Raw genomic sequence first — 12,431 nt, forward strand, 5'->3', positions numbered from 1 at the left:
CATCAAAAAACAACGCATAATGGAAACTCTGTTTGTTGTTGTGTTCGAAACCATGTTATAGGGTTGGATTTTAAGTTTAATGTTTGGTTTATTGGTTTAAAAATTTATTTGGGCTTGGGCTTATGAAGCTCTATTTCTTAGCCTTTCTTTTAATCTTTAAGTTTATTTCGTAAACAATTTATGGTTCTTCGGCTTTAAACAAGCTTTATTTTTTAAAAAGATTCAAGGCTAGCCTAGACTCAAATAACTTGGTTGGGCCGGAATCAATACATATACATATACTTTTTTATTTTTTCGAAAAAATACACACTACCTATTGAAAAACGTGGTGGGGCCGCGCCTGCTTTGGCCCGTTAAAAGATCTGCCAGTGGAGGTAATGGCAGACTAAGTAACTTTCGGTAAGTATAACCGTCGATGTTTTAGCATAATTTTTTATGTGGCTCTTCTCCATGATTATTGATGAATAATCTAAATCTAATGCAATGATTAGAAATATTATTCAAGAATTTGATGTAAGTTTTAAAGCATGAAATTGGATGTGAGGATGGACCATGAAATAATGATGCGCATCACCCATGTATAGTTCATGGACCACATTGGAGGTGAGGTTGGGGGTACGCATGTGCCATGTGGGTTGAACATTATGTGTTGAAAATTTGATACAAATATGATTGTTACTATGGCTATATGACAATGTTTTATTTTCAATCCATAAAATAGTGTCCCTGGGTTCTCGTAATTCATTAAAATAATGAAATATAATGTTGAGTTACTAATTGGTAGACAATTACTCAATCGTGAATGGAAAACCTTCAAAACACTAAAATAAATATGTTATTGTTTATTTCATTAGGCATTAGTCCTAACTAAAGAATAAAAGCAATTATCCTGTGTAACTGTGAGGTTTACTCCTAACCTGACACGGCTACATATATCAAGCTCGTTTTCTGTAATTAAACTCATACTCGATAAACTTCAAACGAGCTTGAATAACTTGGTACAAACCTAGCTTATTTTAAGACATGATTAGGGGTATTATAATGTGCCAATAGTGTACATTAGCTATTGAGGAAAAAAGAACACTATACTCGTAATAGTTCACTAAGTCACTAATAAAATTTATCTTAGTCTTTGGAGGTTGTTTAATAAGGTTTTTCATACGTATGGCGGTATAAAGAACAAACATGTTTTAAGAGTTACAATATTTATATCGATGGAGCTTCATAATAGATTAGAAAATGTAAAACGTATGATCATCTTATACATGAGAGCTTGTATTTCGGGTCCAAAACACGGGCTGAAAGAGTAACTGTATAATAGATCCATTTTGATCGTTTCATATTCTTAGGTAACAAACAAAAGAGGAAAAAAAATTATGGTTTTTTTTTAATAAATATTTACTAATTTTGTGTGAACTTTTAACCACAAAGTTCGCTTGTCTTGAAGCATGTACCCAAACTGTCGATACCGATGGGCATGTTTGACTGGTTGGACCGTGCATTCCAGTCATGTCTTTATAACACTATCTCCTATATTTAAAACAAATTTGTGACGTTTTAAACACAAAAATATTCTATATTTGATTAAGTTTTGTTGTTTTAACAACTAATTCACGCATTCCTAACTTCTAAATTTTTAGTACTTAATAATACTTGAACCGTAGTTACTTAGGGGTGTAGGGACAAGGGAGTGTCCAAAAGATGAAGGATTGAGATAATAGTCACGTCCATAAATTGGTACAAAAAATTTTCGGGAGGACACCTCCAACCGGGAGAAGAGAATGTGAAGATAGGAAGAAGTAGAATTCGTTGAAAAGAAAACAAGAGAGTGAAAACACCGCCCCTTCCTGTACGGTTCCACGCGGAACACTGCCCCTCCTCTTATGATCCCATCCAGATTTGCTCCCCGAATGAAGCTACCGAAAGTATCCTTCCAGCCTTAAGAAATACTCCACATTTCTTAAGTTTTAACACCTTCATATATTTGAAATACAAGCAAGTAGCATTAATTAATCAAATTAAGTTAAGTTGGAAATGCTTACTTTGGGAGTCTCCAAGTGAGAGAGAGTGAGGATACTTGTCCTGAAAGTCCGTACCTGTAAACTAGTCAACACTCCTAATCTCTTCGAGCCTTGGGGTTTTCGACTGGACACGTGCATGTAGTGACAAATCACGTGCATAAGGTTTTTTTTTTTTGTGATACTTTTCATTGACTTTTCCAACAATGCTCTGTCAACATTCAACAACACATTGTTAGTGGATAAAAGTTTGAAGTTTGAACCTATTCATTGGCTCATTGTGACCAATTAAAAATAAATATTATCAAGGCACATTATTAATGGTGTTTACAAGCCGATTTGGTCAATATTAAAAAAAACGCTAAACCAAACCGTGAACTACAGTTTTACGCCTTGTTCCTGAGTTTTTTTTAAGGAGGGAAATGAAAGGAAAACTAAGGATAGTTAAAAATAGGTGTTCTTGAGTTTTTTTAGGATGGAAAGGAAAAAAGTAGGAGGAGTTATGAGGGATTAAATTAATATATTTTCCTAATAAGTTATCATCCCAAAAATGAAATGATTACTAAAGATAACTATTTCTTTATATAGTTATCCTTTCATTTCCTTCAATTTCCTTTCAACTCAAGAACACACCTACTTAAAATAAATTCCATTCCCTTCCCTTCCCTTTCTTATCCTTCCCTCTCTTTTCCTTTTTCATTCCTTGATTAAAAAACTCAAGAACAAGGGTTAGTGACAATAAATTAATCTGATCGAATTAGACGGATCATTTGGACTAGTCGTTGGTTTTACGCATTTGATGGTTTAGACGATTTCTTTTCAAAGCACAGTAAAGTGACGAATATAATATGATTAGTGATTATAACACATAAATAATTGTCTGCTTTCATAATTATTAATTAATTTATAACAACTTATCATAAAAGGTTTTAAAGTGAAAATTACTTTATTTCACCAGTTTTCGTCAAAATAATAATAATAATATATACAAATTATAATCTAAAATATGTATACGTATTATAATTTTTTTTTTATTTCAGTATGTTTGAAAAACAATTTTATTTATTTTTTAACATTTTAGTTGGTTCGGTTTTTACAATTGATTTCAAGCTATAAACCGAACGAGTTGACACTTGACACCTAATCCGAGCGGTCTCAACGATTCTTAAACATATATTTCTTTTTCAGGGTTTAACTCTTTTAAACATATTCAATATCTATTTGTGTAACACAACGTTAAAGATAAAAGTGAATTTGGAAGCGAGTGTGTCTATCTGTACAGTAAAATGTTGCAGGTTTTGACCACGGATAAAGTCGGTCGTGGGTACACTGCTAGTGGGTCCTCACTGCCTCCCTCGCCACCACGCATCAGCTTTACTGTAGCTGCTAAACGACACCTTCTGCTTTGTCTTTTTAACACACCCTCAACACAACAACCAACAAAAGCATGTGTTTATTTTACAACAAAGATTCCATTTCAATCGTTGTTCCCTTACCAACTATGATCCCTCTAGTTTCAAAATATGACACTTTGGAAATCTTAATCCTTAAACCGAGTTTCTTCGTAAACCATACTATGCATAATACTTAAACGTCGAGCTATTGATTCATCATTTACACCTAGTTAGTCATCGAGAGCGGGGGTGTATATATATATACATACACACACACTAACACATTCATCAATATAGAATTGGTTAAATTAAATATCTAGTCCACTAAACATGCAAACATGCCGCACAACTCATGTACATTTTGTCAGAGGTCTCATTTTATGGTATAAAAATTGTAATTATGGGTCCATTTTGGTCTCTTATGTAATTTTCTTTCATGTTAATTAGTTATGAACTGATGATAAATGTAATTAAGATCAATCTATGAGGATATAATAAGTGAGTCATTTTCTAACACTCATCATTGACTCATATAGAACTTAAATTGACTATTATGTTGATTTTTAGATTGGTATATCATTTTTCATTTTTGTAAGCTTTAGATTTTCAGATAATTAAATACTTTTCTGGTTACAAATACGAAATAATTGTATATTTATGTTTGTCACTTGCATACATTGTATGATTGACACATTTAAAGAAACATGAATGTCTATAAGATTCCCACAATTTTGTATCTAAAATTGATTCTTTATTAACAGCCTATGCTTGTCTGTGTGTGTATATGTATATATAATTCCAAGCCAATAATAGATATATAAAGTAATAGTAATTCCAAATTCAAGAAACAAACATCAATTGAAAACCTCTTTTGGTCCAACTGCAGTTTACAGGTTGTGTCACTATCATACGATCATTTGCACAAACAACAAAATTATTTGTAAAGAACTTTCTTCTGTAATTGAGAAATAATTTTATTCATTGAACATAGCATATACTTATTTTCTTTTCAATAATTTCTAATTGATATAGGTAAGAATTACGAAATATGAATAAATTTCAGAATTAATTACACCTATTCCACTTGTAATAAGTTCTATGGTTCTAACCTCAAAGTCTTAAAGTTACATAAATATTAGTGTCCACTATTCACTTAGATCATCTGTAATGAACATTATAGGAGCCAATAAGACCCTACACCATCCCCTCGGGATAAATGTTTATGGCGTTATAGGAGCATGGACGTTTCTGCAATATAGTCCTATCATCCTATGTAACTTTAAATAGTAATAATTGAATGGGCATTAGCGGTCGTTAGGAGACAGTGACCATTACATGTGTTTTTGGCTAAAGCAAAATGATTATTATGTGGCGAAAATACCTCTTGAGTAGCATTAACCATTATGTATGGCCTTAAGTGTAATATAAATGGCTCATAGCATTAATAGTCGTTATCATTTTTTATTAAACTATAGTAAAATAAAATATATACCTTCATTACTAAAAAGGAAAAGAAAAACTTGATTATAGTAATTCAAACTATCACATATCAGCCAATAATAATCTATACTAAACACTTTTACCAAAAATATCCAAACTTTAACGTTTGTTGGCTAGAGCAATCACGGTAACATAATCACAATAGATTTTTACACTCGATTTTCATTTGATTTATACATGATTTCGCTAGTTCGTTTCTCCATTTCGTTCATAACCATTATTTTGAGAGAAATCGAGTGAGAATCAAGTATAAATCTATGATGCTATGCTACTAGGATTGCTCTCCCCAAGAAAAATGAAAGTTAGGATCATCATTAATCAAAGTGTAAGTAAGGATTATTATCGGTCAATAGGTTATACTTGTGATTATTAAAATTCAATTTTCCTTTAAAATGCTAAATTAATAATGATACCCCCCCCCCCCCCCCCGGGTTCAAACATCATCTTCACCCGCTGGAAAAGGTCTGGGCGGAGGGTTAGGTGAAGGATATTTAATGTTGTTTATTTATTTGCTTTTTAATTAGAAGATATATGATTTAATTTAGTAAAACTCAACAATTTTAGTGTTAATTAAAAAGTTAAGAAATAGCAGTGTTACCCGCAAGTTAATAGTGAATATAGTGGCGGATGTAGGTTAATGCTAGGGGTAGCCTTCGCAATCCCTCAACTTCTCGTCGATAATGTAAAAAAATTAAAATTTAGGTTGTTTTCGTGCTTCGCTACCCATAAAAAAATAATGTTACCCTTATGCGTTTTAAGCTCAACCAATTTAAAAATTCAACCCAACTGAAGCCCAAACAAATGTGTAAAACCCAACCAATAAAACTCATTAACCCTTAAAATAATATATGTTACACTTAAATAATAGGGACAATTTCATAGAATAGTAACAAAGTTTCAAAAGTGTTCCAATTAGGCCACTCAACTTTAAAAAGTGTTCAAATTAGGTCATTAAACTTTCACATTTGATTAAATTAAAGGTTTTAACATACTTTTTTAACGTTTTTATTTTTTGTTTCACATAGGAAATCTTTTTATCTTTTTTTTTGATGTTGACGTTGAATGGCGACGTGGATTATATTTTTTATTTTTGAATTTTAATATAATTACCGTTTTTTAATTTTTTAAAAATATAATTACATATATTGCAAATTCCGACCCCTACATCTTATCTTACATTTCTTTCTTAATAAACAAAAAATTGGTGAGACTCGATTTGAAGATTTAGTGACCCGATTTGAGAAAAATATGCATGAGTGACCTAATTGAAACACTTTTGAAAGATTGTTACTATTCTATTTCATAGAATAGTAACCAAGTTTCAAAAGTGTTCCAATTAGGTCACTCAACTTTAAAAAGTGTTCCAATTAGGTCATTCAACTTTCATATTTGATTAAATTAAAGGTTTTAACATGATTTTTCAAAACGTCTTCAAACAAATCAAGACTTGTTAGAAGCGTCTAAGCTGATAAGCGGGACAAAACGAACATTGAATAATCTATAAGACAAAACAGGTTTGACAAGATGTTAGCTAGAGTGACATCTTTTTGTGAAAAAACAAGATTAAGATGTTAGATATGACGGAAAGTTATGCTAATCAACGAACCCGAAAGATTATCATTACTAATCGACATCATTTTGAGGTTGAAGTTTTTAATACTGTTTTGGATATGCAAATTCAAGAACTAGGAAATATATATAGTGAGGTCTCAGCTAGTTTGATAGAAAATATGTCCGGTTTAAATTCTTGTGATTCTTTTTATACAATTGACATATCGAAGATAGTGACATTTTCTAATATGTATCCGAATGACTTTAGTAATAAAGAAACATGGTGTATTTCGGGTGATCTCACGACCTTTTATCACACTTTAAATTAATATGATAAATTTGCAAAATTGGGTGGAATATGTGACATTGCTCGTGTAATGGTGGAAACCGGAAAACGCGCCACTTTTCCTTTGGTTTATTGTATATTGAAGCTAGCGTTGGTTTTACCGGCTGCAACCGCAACCGTTAAAAGATGTTTTTTTAAAATGAAGCTTATCAAGACGGATTTTCGCAATCGAATGAGTTATGAGTATTTGAACAATGTTTTACATTGTGTGGTCGAAAGAGAAACTCTTAATAGAGTAAAAGAAGAGGATGTAATGACTCGATTTCAAGCTTTCAAAAACCAAATGAGAGAAATATGCAACCCATGTGTTTAAATTTATTTATCATCGTGCTTCTATTTTTGTTTAGTTTAAACTTCAAAAAATACGTTTAAAAAAATAATTTAACGTTACCCTATGGTTTTAGATCCGCCACTATGAATAGCACAAGTGTCAGTTTCAAGTATGTGTTTTGTTTACATGATTTATTAGATTTTGTTTGGAAAACTTGTTTTTTATAATCTTTTTAAAAAGTTTGAAATCTTTTAAAAGTATAAAGTGGGCTTGATTGATACACCCAAAGCCAACTTTCAATACTCAAAAATTGTTTGATATTCATAATTTCATACTATCATGTAATTAATACACATAATAAACAGATATTTTTATGATTTTCTATATTGAAATTACAACTGAAATTGCAATGGGTAGGACACCCGTACCAGTATCTATGTAGTCATATAAAATAAAATGTCCCTTTCCAGTAGATTTACACATAGTTCTACACGATTCAAAGATTGAGGCAATCACCCCATCTACCTCATTTTTGTAATATTTATTAGATTATTTTTGTGGGGATGGCATCATCCTTAACTGCTAGTGATCTTATTTAGACAAACAAGGCACCATAAATCCTCACATTATTTTTGACCATACAAGCTAGTGGTGGTTTGGGGCTTTTGAATGGTAGAAGAGACACTTTGACTACATGGCATGGCAATGCCCAAAGAAATCAACCAATGTAATGAAACTAAACTGACATTTATGTAAACAAGAACTATAAGATATGTTATGTGCATTCCCAAAACATTATTCAAGATGATTGCATTTATATTGGTCAACAAATATGGTCTCCATGTGGCCATGAAATCATGCAATGTAATAGTGTCAAAATGAAACACCTTTTTGCAATTCAAAAAACTAGGTAAAGGTGCATCAAATTGGCAAATTCTTTTCATACCAATTTAAGAGAGACGTTTATTAAACAGCTTTATGTCGGTCAAGTTCAAAGATTATTGCAACAACGACCCGACAGTCTGTTGTTACTGTCGGGTTGTATTTGAGCACAAAATAATTAAATATCAAAAGAAGTCATGCGTTGAAACCTCGGAAACCCCAATTTAACGGTCTTGGTCAATCTCAAAAATATCATTCTAACGTTTCATACTAGTATGAAAGAGTCGATATTCTTTATTAAGGTCCCAAATAACTTTTTTATCATAAAGTTTTCAAGTCACTATAGGCAATATTTTGGCTTTTATTAACCTATATGATGCAATAATTGGCTTTTGTTAAACATTATTAATTTGTGTTTAGGAAGTAAAGCTATGGTCAAAGATAGATATTAAAAAGGGGAAGAAAAGGACAAAGATAATGCTGAAAATAAAAATAGGTAATACTCCAAAGTCTCTAATGGGAATTGGGTAATAAACAAAGCACATAAAAAGTGGAATCCCCAATTGATGAAAATGGGAGTTAGAAATCCTTCCAGCATGAAAGTGGGCCCCAGTCACATTTGACTGGACCTCACTCCATTGAACAAACAATAACTATGGTTAAGCCTCAAGTTAATGGCTACCACTACACACGTGTGGTGAACTAAACAAGTACCTTGGTCAGATATAAGGGGCCACACTCTATATATCAAAACTCAATTGAAAATTGAAAGCATAATCTTAATAATAAGAAGAAGAAAACATGCCTGGTGGATTAGAGAAGCTAGAGCCGTTGGATATTGGTGTTCAGATCCCATACCATTTCAGATGTCCAATTTCGCTAGAGCTAATGAGGGATCCGGTGATAGTAGGCACCGGTCAGACATACGACCGGTGTAGCATCGAGTCATGGATGGCAACCGGCAACACCACGTGTCCGGTCACACGCCTTCCGTTAACCGACTTCACGTTAATCCCTAACCACACACTACGACGCCTTATTCAGGAATGGTGTGTGGAGAACCGGTCGTATGGAGTGGAACGTATTCCGACGCCGAAGCAACCGGCGGATCCGGTTATGGTCCGGTCATTACTTAACCAGGCTGGCAATGAGTCTAATACTAGGCATGCCAGGCTGTCAGCTCTACGCCGGTTACGAGGCTTGGCACGTGACTCGGATAAAAACCGTTTGGTTATTTCAAGTTCGGTGTATAACGCACGTGAGGTGTTAATCGGAATATTATTCACGGAAATGAATTCAAATTCTAATTCAAACTCATCGGAATTGAATCTGGAGGCGTTAGCGATTCTATCGTCGTTTCCGTTAACCGAGTCGGAGTGTGTGTTGGTTTCGTCGGATCCGGATCGGATTCTATACCTAATTTCACTTCTATCGGATCCTTCAATTGACGTTAGGGTTAATTCAGCATCGTTACTTGAAAACATCGTTGCCGGAACGAGATCTTCAGATCACCGAGCGGAAATTAGCAATCACGATGAGGTATTCGAACGTATAGTCGGAATATTAAACTATCCGTTAACGTATCCACGAGCAATGAAAGTCGGAATCAAGGCGTTATTCGCTTTATGTTTAGTGAAGCAACACCGTCACAAGGCGGTGGTTGCCGGAGCGGTGGAGGCGATAATTAACCGGCTGCCGGATTTTGAAAAATGCGACGCCGAGAGAGCGTTAGCGACGGTGGAGCTTCTGTGCCGGATACCGCAAGGATGTGCGGCGTTTGCGTCTCACGCGCTGACAGTACCTTTATTAGTGAAAATTATTTTGAAAATATCCGACCGAGCGACGGAGTACGCTGCCGGAGCATTGCTGTCGCTGTGCTCGGCGGCGGAAGGGTTGCATAGGGAGGCGGTGGCTGCCGGCGTGTTGACGCAGCTGTTGTTGCTTGTGCAGAGTGATTGTACGGAACGTGCAAAGCGGAAAGCTCAAATGCTATTGAAACTGCTACGGGACTCGTGGCCGGAAAAGTCTGTTAGGAGTTCCGGTGAGTTTGGGTGCAGTGACGTCATTCGGTTTTGATTCTTTTTTCTTTTTTTTAATTTCTGTGGATGATTTTGATCCACTTTTTTTTTAGTTGATTATTATGAAACAAAATTAGTTTTTAGAAAAAGGAAGGTTCTAGAAGGTGATTGGGGGTATATAAAAGATTTGGGGGGAAATTGTATGTAAGAAGTTTTGTTGGTGGGTTGGTTGCTTTTTGGTAATGGAAAAACTTGAAGGTTAGTTTTGCATTTGTTCCTTTTTATTACGACAGAATTACAAATTTTGTCCTTTAAAATAAGACGAATTATGGTTTGTGTCCTTTTCTAAGTTTCCTTGCTAGCGGTGTACTTTAAATTTTTTTTCCTACAAGTTATGTCCTTTACGCTAACTGGGTTAGAAAAACTCTGTTAAATCCCATCACTTGAGAAGCATGTGAGGGTAGTTTTGTCTTTTTGCCTACCCTGCAACAACTTCTTCTTCTTCTTCTGTTTCTGTATCTATTAACACACACACATTTCATCACCATACCTCCCACTCTTCTTCTCCATCTTCTTAACCATCTACTCCTCCGCCCACTTCCTCCTCTTCCGTCACTGGACCACCACCCTCCGCCCAATCGCCGCCAGCTACCTCATCTCACTTCTCTCTCTATGTTCTACCACACCATCACCATAACCACTCCTCAAACACCATCACCACCGCCACCATAGCTCCGCCACCAGCCACCGCTCCACCACCGCCACCATTGCAAATATGTAATTCTGTCTTTAAACAAACAACACTCGTTACATTTGGGGATAATCTTAACTAGGGTTTACAATTCCATCCAATGCAGTTTCAATTCACCCCATCCAATCAAGAATTAACCCATATCGGTGAGTCACTCATGAATCTTGATTTAAACCAACCGCCACCGTCACCGCCGTCACAATCGCCACCTGGGTTTGAGTCTTTTTCCGATGAACATCAAAACCCACGTCGCCCAATTGAAGATCGAATTAGATTTGCAATTTGCGCGAGTTTAAGACAACCCCAATCAACGGCGTTAAATATGATGTCAGTAGATGATCCAACTGTGGGTGTTGACGGTGAGAGCTTAAGGAATTGCAAAAGGGATAAAACCCGGTTGGCGAAAGCGTTGGAAATGGATGCTGATGATAATAAGAGTGATGGTGATTATAATGGTGGGATCTTTGATTGTAATATATGTTTGGGTATGGCTAAAGATCCGATTTTGACATGTTGTGGTCACTTGTTTTGTTGGGGGTGTTTTTATAATGTTCCGTATGTTGATTTGATTTCGAAAGAGTGTCCGGTTTGCAACGGGGAAGTGACCGATGCTAATGTTATACCCGTTTACGGGAATGGGAATGGGAGGAGTTTGGAAGGGTTGGAGTCTGATTTCGGAGTGATAATTCCGCCCAGGCTGAAGGCGCGCAGAGTGGAGAGTGTGGAACCGCGGTGTTTGGATAATAGTATTAGTCCAGTGGCGGATGCGATTAGAAACCTTAGGATCAATACGAGGAATAGAGATGCGAATTCGGTTGTTCATGCTAGTGTTAATATTCAACCGCGGGATGAAAGATATGCTGGTTCGGTTGAGATGGATATGGCGGTAACTAGCACTGGGAGGAGGAGGAGACGTCGATTAAGGTGATGGAGCGGTGGCTGGTGGCGGAGCTATGGTGGCTGGTGGTGATGGTGTTTGAGGAGTGGTTATGGTGATGGTGTGGTAGAACATAGAGAGAGAAGTGAGATGAGGCAGCTGGCGGCGATTGGGCGGAGGGTGGTGGTCCAGTGGCGGAAGAGGAGGAAGTGGGCGGATGAGTAGATGGTTAAGAAGATGGAGAAGAAGAGTGGGAGGTATGGTGATGAAATGTGTGTGTGTTAATAGATACAGAAACAGAAGAAGAAGAAGTTGTTGCAGGGTAGGCAAAAAGACAAAACTACCCTCACATGCTTCTCACGTGATGGGATTTAACAGAGTTTTTCTAACCCAGTTAGCGTAATGGAAATAACTTGTAGGAAAAAAAAGTTTAAAGTACACCGCCTGCAAAGAAACTTAGAAAAGGACACGAACCGTAATTCGTCTTATTTTAAAGGACAAAATTTGTAATTCTGTCTTTTATTAATTTATCATGTTAACAAGTGTGAACCTTTTGTGATTTATCAAGTTCGTTAAATATGTAGATAATGTAATCATTGTTTTATCACTAGTTGGTTTAAACTCATCAGTCCTAAAGACTCAAATAGCCACACGTAAGTAGAGGTGCACAAATCAGGTATTATGAAAAATCGGGTTCGGGTATGGAACCGGGTTCATGTATGATCGGGTATTGAAAAATCGGGTATTAACAATAATCGGGTCGGGTTCGGGTCGGGTATTTGCTTGAAAACCCATACCCTGTGTACCGGGTTCGGGTAGGGTA

At 35.6% G+C, this 12,431-nt stretch overlaps 1 protein-coding gene and 1 pseudogene across 1 annotated transcript; both read left to right on the top strand.

The window, feature by feature from the left end:
- Positions 1 to 8,752: 8,752 nt before the first annotated feature.
- On the top strand, positions 8,753 to 10,234 carry LOC143575386 (U-box domain-containing protein 26 pseudogene; annotated as a pseudogene).
- Positions 10,235 to 10,888: 654 nt separating this feature from the next.
- On the top strand, positions 10,889 to 11,659 carry LOC143575375 (uncharacterized). Its single transcript, XM_077059776.1, has one exon. It carries the CDS (start codon positions 10,889 to 10,891, stop codon positions 11,657 to 11,659), a length of 771 nt encoding a protein of 256 aa, XP_076915891.1.
- The last annotated feature ends 772 nt before the right edge of the window (positions 11,660 to 12,431 follow it).

The sequence above is a fragment of the Bidens hawaiensis genome, unplaced genomic scaffold (genome assembly GCF_021521415.1).
Source record: "Bidens hawaiensis isolate Kalapana, Puna unplaced genomic scaffold, B.hawaiensis_p1.1 tig00027352_1, whole genome shotgun sequence".
In the NCBI taxonomy this organism is placed as follows: domain Eukaryota; kingdom Viridiplantae; phylum Streptophyta; class Magnoliopsida; order Asterales; family Asteraceae; genus Bidens; species Bidens hawaiensis.

Bases quoted from the DNA above. Each gene is read 5' to 3' on its own strand.
- LOC143575375 (XM_077059776.1), top strand. From the start codon at position 10,889: ATGAATCTTGATTTAAACCAACCGCCACCGTCACCGCCGTCACAATCG.